The sequence below is a fragment of the Lepisma saccharinum genome, chromosome 24 (genome assembly GCF_977018435.1).
Source record: "Lepisma saccharinum chromosome 24, izLepSacc3.1, whole genome shotgun sequence".
Taxonomy (NCBI): domain Eukaryota; kingdom Metazoa; phylum Arthropoda; class Insecta; order Zygentoma; family Lepismatidae; genus Lepisma; species Lepisma saccharinum.
In genome coordinates, this window is record NC_139252.1 from 40,053,101 (window position 1) to 40,071,018 (window position 17,918).

The following is a 17,918-nucleotide window of genomic DNA, read 5'->3' on the forward strand; positions in this document are numbered from 1 at the left end:
CCTTTTTTTCGAGGAGGGGGGGAGAAACCCCAATTTTTTTAAAAAAAGTATTTTCAGGGGATTTCCCCCCTTTACCTGTACGCTAAATGTGCATAAATTATATATCGTCTGAATCTGTGATTCATTCTGCGTACAACGGTATATCTTTCATATCTCCAGGGCAAATAGTCTCTGAGCTAAAGTCATTTCAAGGTACTGCTGCATTTTGAAGCTTGAATCAGTGGCGTGCCGACCATTCCTTTTGGGGGTACAACTCACGTTACATTGGTCATATGATAATAATGCAAATATTTTTGTGTTCCTTACATGTCAGTGATCATTTCCATGTGCATTTCGACACTGTCATGTACTTTTTCTTGAGGGGGGTGGGGCAACCAATTTGTTTTCCCGAAATTTTGGAATTTTGAGAGTTAGCCCCCTCCCCCCACCACATATATGCCGAATTTGCATAAATTTCATATAGTCTGAATCTCTGGTTTATTCCGCGTACAATGGTATATCACTCATCTCTCTAGGGCAATTAGTCTCCGATCTACACTCATTTAATTGAAACTGCATTTTGCTCAAAATCGGCTCGGGACCGAGAGGCTTACATGTGAAAATGGCCTTCTAGCGAAAAATAGAAAAGTTATAATGTAAAAACTACGACCTTGACACAGCGATCTAGATGCTTGGACTGCAAGGGTTACATTTGGGTATCTCGACCGAGATGCTTGGGACCCAAAATGTTAATCATCAGGTTGGCATTACAATTCCACATATTCCTGTCTTTCATGATGTATAATGTACATGGCAACAGGAAAATTGTGAAGATTTTCAACTCAATAAGGTCAAAATTTTTGCAGTCTGAAATAATATCTAGTTTGGGAGCATACTTTGAAAAAAAAAAAGAAAAAGTTATGAATAAGGTATAGGGAAGAAAAAATCAGAGGTATTGCATATTTTGTGATTAAATATACTTGAAGATATTAATTGGGGAATTTTTTGATTAGGCATTAATATTACTTCAGCGTGATAGGGGAACAGCTAATTTTTCAGTGCTGGAAAATATTAATAAAATATGTAATTTTTGTGTAGCTTTTCTGCTTTTGCATGCTACACTGTGTGAACTTATTTTGAAGTGCAAAGGCTGAATTTTTTTGGTAATTCTGATTGCTCTGTGAATGTCTTATGGATCCACCAATTCATACTCATGGACATATTAGAAGGGGGAAGGGAAGTGTCTGTATCCCCCAAAAGGGTTGTCATTTAAATTAAGAAAAAAAAAATCCTTCTGAATTAGTTTTGTATTGCAAGTTGCCTGTGAAAATCAGTGCATAAAAATAATAATCAGGTACTTCTAACATTTTTTTTTCATTTTCTATTTATTTTGACATGAATTAATTAGTAGAACAGCTGCTTGTTGGAAAAGCTTTAGTGGTCTTGGCCCAAGTTCCAGTTCGAATATTACCATGATATACACATGTTTTATACATGAATTGAATTTTATACATATCTAGATTATAGATCCACCACTGTATTTGAAACTTTGGCATTGAAGCAGTGACACTAGAGTCGTTACGTTAAGTCATGGTGTTAACTGTATATTTTCTGAGGTTTTGTAAATCTTGGTGCTAGTATACTTACTACATTTATTGTGCAGAATGATTTTGTCCATTTGAATACGTTTAGATTTGGTGCTCTTAGCATTGTAACAAAATGCTTTTACACTTACAGTGTTACTTTTAAGTAGGTTAGGATTGACTCTCATAGTACACCCACAATTCCTTCATCTTCTGCATGTGTTGGCAATGATTTCCATATAAAAAGAATGCTTCAGACAGTAGGCATTTAAGAGCATGGTCATGTGCACAACCTACATTTAACGACAACATTTCTTAGAGCTGCAAACTTACTTTCACACTTATTTCCAGTATTCTCAATATATAATCATTATCCTCATGTGCAACTTGAAGAAATCATTACACATCAGAACAGTTGTCCAGAAAACATGCAATAAGTAAGTACTAAGACTCTGAAGTGTGTGTTAACAGATGTAATTAAAAATCGAACCATTTAAGAAGTGCCTGTGCACCATGATAAATTTGGTACCCTTGACCCTCTGTACCCCCTACAGAAAGTGAAATATTTTGCTTGGTATATGAAGATTTTGTTGTTTATGAACGTCTTCAATTGATTTTTGCTCTCAGAAATGTGTTATTGTGAAATAAAGTACGTCTGTTACCTTAGCATGTTACTTTGCCGTGAAGAACAGCCCGAAGGCTTCACGCAAGTGAATCTAGCACCCAAAAATGACATTCCACAACAGCTACTATAATTTTACGTAGTTAGGTTAGGATTGCTAGGTTTCGCTATTTGAGTGCACATACAAAGGGTTTTATTAATAAAAAGCTGCGAAAGCACTCCGAAATGGCAGGTTTTTGCTTATGTGGGTCATACATTGTGATTCAATATCTCCGTTATTTGTGTTTTCCGTGTGCTTGAACTCATTTTATATTACGTAAAAAATCAAAATCTGTCGGTTAATACAAATTTCAACGTAATTCTCGAGGATAAACATCCCCATAAATTCACAATTATACAATCAGAACTTGGGCCGTTTGTCTTCTGGCTTCCATGACATATTTACTGATGTTTATTTAATGCTCTTGAATACCTTCTACACACTTCACACAATAGAACATAATTCTGTATATCTTGGTTAATACTTGGCGACCGAAAATACTTGCTGCAACATGTTTGACTGTACTACCCCAGAATGAAATTTGTGCAAGTCTTGAAGAATCTTACTTCTTAATACTTTGGCACTACAATTTGCTCTCCATGTCCTAACATTCCATTATTGCAAATCAAATGTCATTATTAACACATTGAGTCCGATATGAGTTATATTTAACTCGCACGTCTCTTTACCTTGGGAGCCTTGTGGTGCATCGCCAACTCACGCTACCATGCTATAACATGCATGTTATGTCGAGTAATTTTCACAAGGAAGTGAAGTGGTCAGCACCTATGTCACTGCCAAGAAAGTTGTCACCAGACAAAGTCTCAGTATTGTGTTTTAGGTGCTACATGTGCTTAACCTCTGAAGTGTGGAATTTTCTGAAGAAAGTCACTTCTGGTAGAATTAGAATTCTGTTGAACTAAATTAACTGAAATAAAAAAAAAAAAAACACTATTTACCTGCCTTCTTCTTTTATGTAATATTTTTTATACAATTGCTTTCATATTCCATGACAAATGTAAATTACACAATAAAACATAGCATGTCGACGTGTATGCACTTAAGGTTCATACAGAATAAATCTTTCTGGTTCGCATCACACAAACTTTGGTTTTGTGCAATATTTTGTTTTTTCTATTATGCGTGAAGTACACTACACAAGAGCAGACAACTTCTCCTCCATCTAACTTATATTCTCTTTTTTTCCTTGTATTCTTCCAAAAAAAAAAAAAAGGTAAAGTGTTCCCCTGTGCATAGCACCATGCCATGAAGGTGTATAGGGGGTGTGGGGGTAACGCCCCACACTTTCTTGATCGGGTCGTGAGTGGGGGTGATGTGATCAGCATCATGCCCCTGACCGCCTTTACCCCCCAGGGTTTCCCCCAGGTACCCATGTTATTCGACGCTGGTTGGGTGCCGGGGCCGCTTCCACCGTTTGTATTCTTCCTCTCTTTCTTTTTCATCTTCTTCCTCTTCTGCCACCATTTTCGTTTTTCCTACAGCGAGCATAATCTCACCTAACGTGATTCCTATGTTCTCAAGTTTGAGTGGATATATACTCCACTCGCAGTCAAATCTAGTCGAAGGAAACATAAAACGTATATTTAGGCCTTCTGCACCGCACAACACACTGTGGATGGCATATATAAATGCCATCCACACTTAGGGGGTTAAATTTGAAACAATATCTTTGATTTCAGTTCAGGTCAGACCCATTTTACTGTTTTGTCAAAACTACCATGCCAGCTAAACTCCGAACACATTTTTCTTTCAGTTTTTATTGATGTGACTTAATGGAAACAAAATGGAAGAGGAAATAAAGCCTCCAGACGCTTCAAGCTCCCAGGTGGATAGCATGCTGGTGGATGAGGATGATGAGGAAAGGGATACCGCATCGGCAGGTGAAGAAGTGATGGATGATCCTCCGTTGGAGACCTCTTTGCCCGACCCCAGTTCATCACCCATACCTTTGTCAGAGCAACAGACCCCGATTATTCTATCCTTACCGCGAGGCACAGATTGTCCTGCTGCTGCTTCAAGTCCCTCGTCAAGCTCAGGTAAAATGGGGTTTATTTGAAAAATTGATTGTCGTTTTTAATTTAGCACTGATGTAAAGTTCATCCATTTTATTTTGTCAACAGATACAAGGGGAACCTTTTTTAATTATTTGGTCTAGGAATTAATTCGTGCGCCTGGACAAGAGATGGCGTAACGAGCGTATCGTCCCACAGTTCCGTGTATCCACACATGCGTTGAAAACTCCTGTCAGCGCGCATCGTTCGTAGTATAGGGCAGTTGATTGACGTGTCAACAACAGGATTTTGTAGTCAACTGAACATGGCGCAGTTTGTGCCAGATAACGTGTTTTTGCGGGGTGTTCTGCTTCATTACTTTAACATGCAGAAAAGTGCTACCGAAAGTCATCGTATTTTGGTGGAAGTGTATGGTGACCATGCGCTAGCTGAGCGAACGTGTCAGAAGTGGTTTGCACGGTTTAGAAGTGGTGATTTCGGCCTGGAAGACCAAGAGCGACCTGGACAGCCAAAAAAATTTGAAAACTAAGAATTGAGAGCATTGCTCGATCAGGATTCGTGTCAAACGCAGGAAGAACTTGCAGAAGCATTAGGTGTTGATCAAACAACAGTTTCCAAATGCCTCAAAGCCATGGGAATGATTCAAAAGATGTCACATTGGGTTCCACATGAATTGAAAGACAGAGATGTTGAAAGACGTAAAACCATTTGCGAATTGCTGCTTCAAAGACAGAAAAGAAAGGGGTTTTTGCATCGCATTGTTACTGGCGATGAGAAGTGGATCCATTACGAGAACCCGAAACGAAAAAAGGCCTGGGTGAAGCCAGGTGAACCAGGTCCATCACAACCGAAAGGAGATATTCACTGTGCAAAGATTATGCTGTGCGTATGGTGGGATATGAAAGGTGTGGTTTACTATGAGCTGCTGCAACTGGGTGAAACTATTAATGGAGAACGTTATCGATGACAATTAATGCATTTGAAGCAAGCTCTGGCTAGGAAACTACCAGAATGGGAGAACAGACATGATAAATTTATTTTTCAACATGATAACGCTCGCCCACATGTCGCAAAACCGGTCAAAACCTATTTAGAAAATGTCGGATGGGAAGTTTTACCCCAACTGCCGTATTCACCAGACGTTGCTCCTTCGGACTACTACTTGTTCGATTGCATGAATAACGATTTGATTGGACAGCGGTTCACTTCTTCAGAAGATATCGAAAAATGGGTCTCTGACTGGATCGCTTCAAAGGATGAGGACTTCTTTCGCCACGGAATCCGTAACTTGCCTGACACATGGGCGAAAGTGGTGGCTCGCGATGGACAGTATTTTTCTTAAGGTATTTATGTATTTTGTGTTTGAACTACAGCTTCAATGTGTGCATAACAACTGCACGAATTAATTCCTAGACCAAATATGACTTGGTATTATTTGCCACTTAGAATTTTTCTGTTCGTAATAATAAAATATGCTCTATGGCACAACAGCTAATTGAGGGCCAAGGCTGGCAAGCAGCTTTTTGTGTGTTACACAGTGCATCAGATGTGGATTTTCAGAATGGAGTCTGTTACTTAATCTTTTCAAGTAATTCCGCAATCAGGGTTCCACACACTTGGAGAACCTGGAAATCTCGGTAAATTTGAAAAAATATATATTTCAGGGAAATTCTTTTAATTAGTCAATAGGGTCCCATTGAAGCATATCTGAGGGACTAGAATATGGTTGTGACTGCTGAATATAATTAGAAGTCAGTAGCTTGCGTTAAACGGGCTACTTAGAAGATATAGTCTTTATATATATGCTTATTTTGAATTGATATTGTGTCCATTTGTAAACATCTGTTAGAAGTGTGGCAATATTTAGATGTCAGATCTTGGTTAATTGGAAATCTAAGTGCATTGTTAAGTTAAATATTGTGACCTTTTTTCAGACATGCTCATATACAAAAATTGCTCTAATGATTTTGTCTGGAAAATATTTGTTCTTTGTGTAGAAAAGTCTGGAATTTTGTGAAATTGTAGACACCCTGTCTCTGTTGCAACAATCCTTTGATGGTAAAGGCCTGGCATGCAGCTTTGTGTTGGTGGTGACACTGTAATTGAGATTAGGCCAACACTGAAATTTTTTAGCTTTACCTGGTAATCAGACCAACAATAGATAATTCCAACATGGGAGCTCATTTAAGTGAAACACTGGTGTTGTCACCTGTTCGTTAATACTCTTAGTAATTGTACTGAAACATGTTTTATGTATTTTATGATCTTTTCTAATGCTTCTGCAAATAAGTAACTTTTTTAGAGGTGTAATATTCAAGCCACACTTTTTACACATCAAAAGCTAATTTTTTGGGTATGCAAAGTGGTAGTGGGAGCCATGGTCATATGTGGCAATATCATGTTGAATAAAACAGCTTTTTATAAGATGTGCGAATGATAACTTGTCTCTCTGAAAAGTTGTATTATAATATATCCTATAATTTATTGGCAACTGTGGGGGGTAAAAATGGCAAGAGCATGGTGCTGATTACATCACCTCCAAAATGGCCAAGATCAAGAATATGTGGGGCCCTACCCCCCACATCCTCTAAATGTGCCTTCATGGCACGTGTTATATGCATGGGGATATTTTATCATAGCAGTAATTCATTGGCAAAGTTTGTTGTAATTCCACTTTATGCTCGGAGACTAATTGGAACTGGACCTACAGTTTAGACCAAAACACCCTGTAATGTGCATCCATCAAGAATCAACCCCCCCCCCCCTCCTTGATTACAGGTGACATTGTAGGCTACTACATGATTGGCGAAGTCCTATAATTCATTGGAAATAATTCATTGAGTTGCTTAATGTAAGGAATCACATTTGTAATGGAAGCTAATTAAATAATGAAAGTGATGGAGATAGAGAGAAAGCAGTGTGTGATTTCATTCAGTTTTTAGTTTGTGTAGTTTTCCTCCCTGTGACATTAACCTGCTTCACGTTTGAATAAGACAAAACTTCTGTAAACAGGAAATAAAATTTACCAGTGCTTTTGGTGTGCTTTCACTCATAAGAACTTCAAGAGAAAATTCATTTTGTTTCAGTGAAAATGTTTTCAGATTATCACTTCTGTAAGTGATGACTTGTGTATTACAATTGCAGTTTACTTATTATGTATTCTGAAACTTAGTGTATGTAGGAAAATTGATTATACTACTGTGGATATTTTCTTCATTGTAGACTCTATATCATCCACACCTGCACCTCCGGAGGAGGGTGTGATGACATTACCCGATGTTCCCCCTTTCCAGTCATCTCTCAGTGGAAAACCTCTCAGCAGCATCAGAAGAGGTCCAGGAAGACCGAAGAAAGATCAGGAAGGCAGAGGGGCTCCTAGACCTAGGAAGAAACCTCTAGGTTTAAAATTAAAAAGGTGGAGGAGGTACATGAACTTTTATTTTTTTTAGTTTAATTGGCTACATTTCTTTAATCTGCTCAAAGTTTTGATGTACTACATATGCACCTTGCTTGTCTTATAAAACTGGCCACTAAAGAAACAAAGTTGTTGTTAAGCCCCACGACAGGTTAAGTTTGCAGCAACTTTTCGCATATAATAGACCCAAATGTGCACATAGAATGTAGTCCTGCTGCAATATTGCCGATCTTCTCACTGTCTGTGATATAAATAGCTCGGCAGTTGAGGCAAGACTTGCATGGGAGATGCTGAGCGCCATTCTCGCGTGGTTTAATACATAAAATCTGCTGCAAACTAACCTGTCGCGGGGCCTAGTAATATTATTAATAAGATGGCTGTGGTTGCATGTACAATTTGCAAACATTTCAGGGACAGACTAATCAGTACAAAATCAGTATCAGCCGATGTGGACTCTGTATATGATGACAATGTTTTAACAAATGGTTTTTAGCTTCTTGAGAAGAGCGGGCCTTGTACATTCTTTCTGAGGCAGTTTTTAGACTACGCTTACCTTTTTTAAATTTGTTGTGCTTGTCCCGTGCACGTCCCATTACAGCTTGCATTTTTAACCTTTCTGAAGGGGCTATTTACACCCCCTTTTTTAATTTTTCTGTAAGGGGATTTTTCCCCTTATACTTAGAAGGGTGAAAAGAAAACGTACATGCCGAAGCAACCAAAAATTTGTAAATCAATCAATCAAAATTGCTAATAATTGCACTAGTCTGATATTTCTATGAATAAGATGTAATTCTGTGCATAATGCATTAGTTTGTTCATTGGACAATGTGAAGAGAATGTAAAATGTATTTTTTTAGTGTTCTAACCCTTCTGCAGAAGTAGATAAACGTTATAAAAATAGTCAAATTTGACTTAATTTAAATTTAGTTAATTTATTATGAAAGCCTAGAATCAAAATTAGTTATATGGTGCTGTCTTAAAGAGAATTGGAACGATTTCGTAAATTTATTTGATCTAGATGAAAATTTATAATAATTAGTTCCTTTAAGATTGTCTTGTTTTGTTGGTCACTCCACCTTTTCTTTTTGCTTGTTTTTGATTGTAGTACATGTATATTTATGAGAAAAAGAAGTACTGCTGTAATCCAAGATTAGTAAATAAAAAATAAAGTAGATTTAGCTATAAAATTGTATCCACGGTTAATTTTATGCTCTGTTTCAGTGGAGTGTATGTTCGGGGAGCCAGTCGTAGTATTCGTGGACGGCGGAAAGATAGAAGTCGTGATCCGTCATTCGATGGTTCAGAGTCTCCCATGAGGCCTGATGACAAAAGTGATATGGATGTGCCTGTAGTTGGGGACAAGGTGTCTGCTTCTGAGGACTTGCCGTTGTTTCAAGAACAATGGTAAGTATGCTGTAGAAGTCTTGTCTTATCATGTCTTGATTTGATGATGAGGTGGTTTCCATTCATATTTGTCTTTTGTTGAACCTCTCCACATGTAGTGTTTCCCTCATAGAAACTGTGAAGATAGCATCCACACATATCTGGTAATCAGAGGTCTCCTGTGGCCACCTTTACAGTATGTATTACAAGTACAATGTTTATATCATTTGAAATTGTGTGTTTACTAGTGAATATTTATTATAATGACTGAAAATTGATTTTGTATATTTTTAAAATTGAGCATCCATGAAAAGTGCCTCTACTCCATGCAAATAAGAAAATGAACATTAAAAATTATCAGCGTTTTTAATTGCATTAAGGTTTAAATGTTTGTGAATGCATATAATTTGCATATTTAACTAACAAAAGATAATAGTGTCTGTAACCTAACATGCTTCACAGACACACATTTTTAAAGCATCACACATTTTCGTTAATGCTTTTCATGCATTCAGGCTATCAATTTTTTTCCCCCATTGGTTAATAGACACCACAAAGTATTTCAGAATACTACAAAATGAGTTCATTATGAATATTTTAATCCTGTCTCATGTATGGAGCCTTATGTTTTATGTGTGAAATATCACACACGAAATGCTGGAATTCCCCAAATTTGTTTTGAATTAATGAATTTTTATGTACACTGTGGCACTTCTATTTTATGTTTTTCAGGGAGTCTAGATGTAAAACGTACTTGGGAAAATGTATAATATGTAAACGGAAAATAGGGATTCTGCTGTAATGATGAGAGCAAATATTTCAGAGTATTTTGTAATAGCGTAATAAGTGTGTGCAACGTTCTTACATGAATGCAAAGATTATAATCTATTAACTATTACCTGCAGAACTGAAAATTAATATTGCACACATTTTTTATTATAGGCCAGGCAAGCAGTGTGCACTTTGTAATCTTGGAGAACGAAGTCAGCTAGGACAAGGTGATTTGATGAGACTCACATGTCCCGAGGGGTTTTATGCTCAAAAATTATCTGAACGGATTGAAAGGAGTCCTCGCAGCATGACTCCGCTCTTCGAATCGGACATAGAGAAGGAGAGCTTTGGCGATAAAAGTCCTCGCAGTGGAGCTGTGAATTTCCGAAGACAGAAGCATTTGCCAAAGGCCAAGTAAGTTTTAATATGTCGTATGCACTCATACAAATGAATCAAATGTTCATAACATATGAACATTTTTGTTGTTGAAATGTCACAAATCTTACAAACGTGGTTACTTGAAGATTTTTAATAAGAGTGAATCTGAAACGAGGAAATGATGTAAATTCCCTTGAGTTTTTGTATTGATTATTATTAAATGAAGCCAGGGCTACATTTTTTTACTGTTTGTGCCCATGTATTAATTTAGGTTTAAAGTTGTTTAATTAATAATTACAACACAAGAGGCATCTAGAAATTTGCTTCTTCTCCAGCAAATTTTCATATTCTGATGAAGCCTTTGAAACATTCTAAGGCTAAGAATTAGATTGGGAAAGTTCTTGAAAATTTGAAACCTTGTCAAGGAATAAAAACCACAATCAAATAAGAGTTATTGCATTATTTTCTAAGATTTATCCATATGATATAGAAAGGCATTTTGACTTTGTATGAACCAATGTAATGCTAGTGGTTGCTTTCCTAATTATATTATTTTTACAGGCGCTTGTCCCATAATGGTTGTCCTGAACCTGTTGAAGAACTGAGCGTTGTTGGATATGTGGAGGAACCTGATATCAATGTTCTCTTCGAAAGCACTGGTGAGTTTCACCTGAGATGTTGAATAAAAAATAAGAATCTATTATTATTATTATTATGACTGAACAGATACCAGCGCCAATATATTTGTATTAGAAAATATCACAATTTATTCATTGAAACTGATCAATACTTTTCCGAAGTTTGGGCATTGCAAAGAATGCACAATATTCCTGCACAACTCTTTACGGAGTCTAATTCATCCTGGAAAGTATGCAAAATTTGAAGTTCTGTTTCCTTTATTTTGCACCAGCATAGTGTGAAATTTTAGACTAGTATCTGAAAGCAAAACTCTTGTAAATTGATGCATATAATTGCAGGGGAATATTTGCGTATTCATATTTCGGTTTATTGTGAAGGGTCTGGAAAGAGTACTGGCATCTGGTATTGGTTTAAGTGGTAAAGACTCAGCCCTCACTATTATTTTTGACCACATAAAAGTAATTAGAATTTATGTTTCGAAAATTTAAATGGGCAATTTTTGTGTTTTCATGGTAATACAATGTTCCCACTGACCTGGAAACCCTGGATAAGTCAGGGCCTCCCCGATGGTGGAGTGATTGCATCATCACTGTGTAGTCAAGGGGTCCCAGGTTCGATACCCTGTTTGGATCCCACTTTAAACTGTAGGTCCAGTCCCGATTAGCCTTACTGTGCCTAAAGGACTTTAAAACACCAAATCTATCAACGAACCAACCCTGTAAAAGTCTTGAAATTCAACTTAGAGTGGAAAGGTCATGGAAAAATTAGAAATTTGTCTTTGTTGCTTGGATACGGGAAATACATTTAACTTTTTCCTCTCAACTGGTTTGCTTTTAGGGAACATTTTGTGTAAAAATGTTCTTTCTATTTTATTCTTTGACAATTTTGAATAAACTTGATTCATTTGGTAACATGCATGGGTGAAGACCTGCACTTATATGTTGGCAAGTTAAATCATTATAGGATGTGTTATTTCCAGTTTGTATCTAATCTCAGTACATCAAAATAGTGTGCATATGTGCCACAGTAATGTAAGCACTAAGTTGTTAGACTAAGAAGCTTACTTTGCATGTTGATATGGTGTCCAGGGATTTTTCTCAAGGTTGGTTTATCTGAGTAGCTCCGAAACCATACAGCTACTTATTAAATACCCCTGGAGCTTATCTTGGAAAATGAAAGTGGAGGAGGTGTGGTGCTGGTCGCTAGAACATGTTGAGCCCTATCTTCATATTTCTTATCTTATTTCATGCTAAAGATAATTTATGTTATTCATGAAGTGTAACAGTGTTAATGTCACATTAAAAAACTTATTACGTTATGTGCTGGCAACATTCTTGTTAGAAACCACACAAAACAAACAAACTGCATGATACAAGACACTTTAAAAGTCTGTCCAAACTTTCGACTCCCATCTTGAAGTCATCATGAAGGTTGGTCGAGAGACATCGAAGAAGATGCTACTTGGTGGAGTTGAAAGCTTGGACTGACTCTTAAAGTGTCTTGTATCGTACTGTTTGTTTTGTGTGGCTTTTAATGAGTGCTGATGTCATTACCTTGAGCACTGGTTCGGTACCTGCTGGAGGCACATTGCACAGTGGTTCATATCCCACTCTAAACTGTAGGCCCAGTCTCAATTAGCCTAATCTGTATTTCAAGTGGACTTAACAGTTGGGCTGAAAAGTTCGCAGGCTGACTCATAGATGGCGTTACTAGAATTAAATCCTTGTGATTTTTACTTAGTACTAACCTTCAAAAGATACGTGTATAAATTTCACAGCTGCCGGATAATTAGTTCGTGAGATATAGCATTGTGAGTGAAGCAGCTTTTGTTATTGTGAAAAAATGGATAAAAAAGAATTTTGTGTGTTAATAAAGCATTGCTTTTTGGCGAAAAAAAATACTGTTGAAGCCAAGGCTTGGCTTGATAAACATTATTCGGACTCTGCACCAGGAAAATCAACCGTTGAGAAGTGGTTTGCTAAATTTAAACGAGGCGAAATGAGCATCGAAGACGATGCATGCAGTGGACGCCCCAAAGAGGCTGTTACCGACGAAAACATCAAAAAAGTCCACAAAATCCTCCACAAAATAATTTTAAATGATCGTAAAGTGAAGTTGATCGAGATAGCTGAGACTTTAAAAATATCAAAGGAACGTGTTGGACATATTGTGCATGAATATTTGAACATGCGAAAGCTGTGTGCAAAATGGGTGCCGCGCGTGCTCACAATCGATCAAAAGCAACAATGTTTTGATGATTCGGAGCAATGTTTAGCGATATTCAACCGTAATAAACACGAATTTTTCCGTCGATATATTACAATGGATGAAACATGGCTCCATAACTACACTCCAGAGTCCAATCGACAGTCAGCCGAGTGGACTGCACGTGATGAACCGAATCCAAAGCGTGGAAAGACGCAACAGTCGGCTGGCAAGGTTATGGCATCAGTATTCTGGGATGCGCATGGTATTATATTCATCGATTACCTCAAAAAGGGCCAGACCATCAACAGCGATTATTACATAGCGTTGTTGGAGCGTTTAAAGGATGAAATCACGAAAAAACGGCCCCATTTGAAGAAGAAAAAAGTGCTGTTTCATCAAGACAATGCACCGTGTCACAAATCGATGAAAACGATGGCAAAATTATATGAATTAGACTACGAATTGCTTCCCCATCCACCATATTCTCCAGATCTGGCCCCCAGTGACTTTTTCCTGTTTGTAGACCTTAAAAGAATGCTTGCTGGAAAGAAATTTAGCACTGATGAAGAGGTAATCGCCGAAACTGAGGCCTATTTTGAGGCTAAAGAGAAATCGTACTATAAAAATGGCATCCAAAAATTGTATGACCGCTATAATCGTTGTATCGCCCTCGAAGGCAACTATATTGATTAATAAAATCGAATTTTGTCAAAAAAATATTTTTTACTATGTTAGCCTACGAACTTTTCAGCCTAACTGTTAAAACAACAATTCAATGGAACACAACCAATACTTTAGGCATTATGTATGTGTGGTTATAGTCAGAGAATGTGCTTTCCTTACACAATGCTTTTATTTGTTGTTGCTTTTCCAGTTTTGAAAAATATGTACATTAAAGGTTCATAGTGTGGTAGTATTTTGAAATGTTTTGTTACATATACCTTAATTGGTGTTAAAATAATATTCACGAGCAAGGAAATTTTTCCTCTGTTCCAGGTCATTTTTATGTCCATGAATCTTGTGCACTGTGGTCATCTGGTGTTGTCCGTTCTGAAGACCTGGAGTTTCAGAATGTGGCCCATGTTGTACAGCAGAGTTCTTTACAAAGGTGTTCCCACTGTGGTCATTTAGGGGCATCTATTAGTTGTAAAGTACCCGGATGTTCAAGGATATACCATTTTCCATGTGCAGCTGCATCAGGAGCTTTTCAGGATATGAAGAGCATTATCCTTGTGTGTACACAGCATTTGGATCAAGTTCGTGTCTTATGTAAGAACCTTGTAATATATTGTTTTTTTTATGGTAATTGGGTATGCATGTGGAGGGAGTTCACCAGGCCTGTAAATATGTTTTATCCATCATGTTCTTGTATGTTATGAATAACCAGTGTGAAAATGCACCCATTTTTTGAGGAAAAAGCTTTATCACTGAATTTATAATTACACTAGACTCTCGCTAATCCGGCCCTCAATAGTCCGGCCCACATTCGGCCTGTAGTCACTCAATCAGAAATGACGCACACAACAATGAATTATCGTGTTCAACAATGTTGTTAGTTAAAAATGTTAAACAATGCTATACATACGTACAGTATTTGAAATTGTGACTTTCTTACAGTCAAGTTCAGTACATATTATGGCTTCTAAAAAGGAAACACGTAAAGTACGGCCTGTATAGTCCCTATGTGTTTAAACTACATAGTAGTACGTAATTTCCGACCCCCTCAATAATCCGGCACTTCCGCGAATCCGGCACCCATATGTGCAAGGAATGGCCGGATTAGCGAGAGTCTAGTGTACTTTACATTATTTCAAATACAGTCAACTCTCGATTCTACGACCCCGGGTATAACGACCCCCTCGAAGTAACGACCCTTTTCCAGGGAACCGTGAAAAATTTAGAGAAAGTTGAAAAATTTGGGAAAAAAGTTGAAAAATTGAAGGATATCGGCCGAAAAATGCGTTGTTTCTTTCCCCCACTCATTCCCTTCACGAGCGCTCTACCGCTCACAATTGGGTCTGAACTAAAAATAGACACCACCACACCATGCTTGAGTGATATCCAATAGCACTTGACCTCTGCCCTCCCTTCCCTCAAGCACACCAATGTTACCCCGCACCCGACGACCGCTACCCAACGTGCCAGGCTTGTTTTGCCACGCTTTCTCTTGGATACGCGAGAAGAGAAGATCGAATGTGCTTGGATGTTATTTTAAATCGACCTTGACTTGTTTCCTTGTCCTAAGAGCTGCTGAAAACTCGCAGGTGAGGAGGGGAGGAGCAGCCCGAAATGACTGCTGGACTTGCAGTCTTTGCCAGTGTGTATGGCAGGTGAAGCTGTTTCATGGATAAATACACCACCTTGAGAAATAAGATCGCAGGAATGTTCCAAAATACAGATGCGTGGCGCCTGGAAGTCTGTCCCATCTGTCCAGCTCTGACCTAGATTTCAATAGGTTCCCGTGAGTGAGCAACTCTCGGCCTTGTAGCCGACAACTTCCAGTAACCGCTTTCATTCAAAACGTGTTCTTTGTTCCCTGCAACACTTCATAAAAAAGCGAAACTATTAGAGATAATCAAAGCCACATAGGCGAACTAAAGATCGTCAACCCGCTTAATGCGTTGTCATCCAGGTTACTTCGATCTTACGTGCATCATAACTCCCGTTTCCCACTTCATACGTTTTCCTAATTGTGTCGTAATATCTGCCAAAAAAGTGTTCTGTTGGCTGACTGACTTCTCCCTTTTTTCCTGTCAGCAAAGGGGGGGGGGGGGGATTTTCTTGCTTGTGTGTGCACACGGGCTGATTACAGGCGAGGGTGGAAGTGGACCCACCCCTCTTCCTTTCGTTTGACGTCTAAAATGGGGAAAACCAGTTCTGGATATATTCTTGAAAACGAACAAAACAGTAAAAAAAAACAATGACCCCCCCCCCCTTTTCCTAGCTTCTTATCCGCCGCTAGTGTGCAATGTTGATAATTGCAGAATTCAGGTATTTTTTTATGCTGTTGTCTGCATAGGAAATATTACCCGTATTATTGTCTGTTGCATGGTAAAACGTAAAGCAAGGGTCATTTCTTTCTTCTTTACACTGCTGTTAAAAGTTCTGTCTTCGACAGTTGCCTTATCTTTAAAATGCTGGGATTTTTCTCTTCCGCCACCTGTTGCTCGAACTTCCAGCGGGTCTGCGATGCAGCTGGCACCAGTGTTTTGTCTAGCGTCTGCAAAGCCCTTGCTTGCCGATAACAGCGATGACTCATCCAAAGTTATTGTTTTGAATCTCGCAAAGCTGTTTTGATTTGAGGATAACAAAATTCCATCTCCAGAAAGGAAAACACCTTCTGATAAACAAAACTGTAAATTTAATTCGCATCCGCTTTTCTTCAGAACCATTCATGAAGAAAAAAAAAGTGCTCTATAGGAATGGTCCCCGAGATTAAAAAGACATTATTCAAGGGGAAAACTTTTGGAGGAGTGGGTGTTTGACATCGAGAATACTCCTAAATCCAACATTAAATCATCAATTAACCTGAGAGTAAATAACGATCTACCATTTTGATATGTAAAAATGCGCAGTTTCATAAAGCTTGTTTTCAGTTCCTTTTATGCTGATGGGCTCATCGGGACTAAATATACAGTTTAGTGAAATTCAATTACAAACCTAAATGACTTACAACTGGGATGCTGTTTAATGACCTGTCCTAGAATACGCATTGGGTGAAAACAAGTTGCACGTTTCCTTTTTCACACTGGATTACAATGCAAGTAAAGGAGTTTGGGCTGCTCCCTTGAATGGGGAAGGGGGGAGGGTGAATGAAGTTGGTTGAAGCAAAGAAAACGTGTTTTTTTTTTTTGCGATGTATTTTACACAGCCGAACCAGAACGAAAATTACAGCCCCGCCTTTTTTTTTGTGCCTAGAAGGGTTGTGTTGTTTCTCCCGAGAGATCTAATCTTACCAGTTAATCTTGTAACAGACAATGCTCCAGTAGACCCGTATAAAATCCAACATTCATTCTGCCCTATTATCTCCCGACTTCTGCTGGCGCCAGTGTGACTGGTGTCAAGATTCTTAGAGTTTCGCTTGGAATAAGGGAGAGATTGTTTTCCTTTCCATGGGTCTCTGTGCAAACGGGTTTCTCATGAATTATAATTGTAAGAATTTCCTGGAAAGCAACGACTGTGCACAATTGAAAGAAAGTAACATTATTTTAAATTATTTTTTGTGAAAACGTTTTCATGTTCTATTTTCCTTCTCACAACACGCATCCTGTGCATAACAGGTTGGATAACTACCAGGATAAATGGTGTTACCATCTCCTAGGCATCTTTGTGTCCCTTTGAGCTTCGTTTAAGCAGAAAATTGGGGCAAATTCCAATAAGGACCCCTTCGAAATAACGACCCTTTTTCCGGGAACTGTGAAAGGTCGTTGAATCGAGAGTTGACTGTACAAAGTAATATATAAGTCCACTTTCAACAGGTAATTTACCTATTCTAACTAGAGAATAATACATTTTATTCTTCGTCACACACCGCAAGGAAACAAGAAAGAAATTGTCTAACTTTTAAGATGTACCCTGTTTTTCAGACCTATTTCTAAGGGAGGAAAGTGTGTCATATACACCAGCAATTACAGTACTTTGTTCTATAAAAAGAGCATTTTTTATCCAGCACATGGTTCAAGACATTTCAGTTCACCGTGTTGTCAGCATATTGCATATATCAATTGAGATTTAGCCAAGTTATTACATTATTTTTATTTATCTAATTTTTGGTTATGTGTTTTATTTTTGTGTTTTGTTCATATGATGGCTGTTGTGTTTTAGCTTCATTGTTCTGTGCAATTACAAACTGCTTAACTACTAGTAT

General features: G+C 38.0%; 1 protein-coding gene across 14 annotated transcripts in view; it reads left to right on the top strand.

Annotated features, from left to right (window-relative positions):
* The window catches only part of LOC145978331 (histone-lysine N-methyltransferase 2C-like), a 184,919-nt gene that overhangs the window by 5,377 nt on the left and 161,624 nt on the right, over positions 1-17,918 (top strand). For all 14 annotated transcript variants that reach the window (XM_083110895.1, XM_083110904.1, XM_083110906.1 and 11 more), the window contains exons 2-7: positions 3,999-4,281; positions 7,480-7,681; positions 8,894-9,076; positions 9,998-10,240; positions 10,766-10,863; positions 14,048-14,320. In XM_083110895.1, coding sequence (XP_082967021.1) covers positions 4,029-4,281; positions 7,480-7,681; positions 8,894-9,076; positions 9,998-10,240; positions 10,766-10,863; positions 14,048-14,320 — 1,252 coding nt within the window. In that variant the 5' untranslated portion in view covers positions 3,999-4,028. The remainder of the gene's footprint in view (positions 1-3,998; positions 4,282-7,479; positions 7,682-8,893; positions 9,077-9,997; positions 10,241-10,765; positions 10,864-14,047; positions 14,321-17,918) is intronic.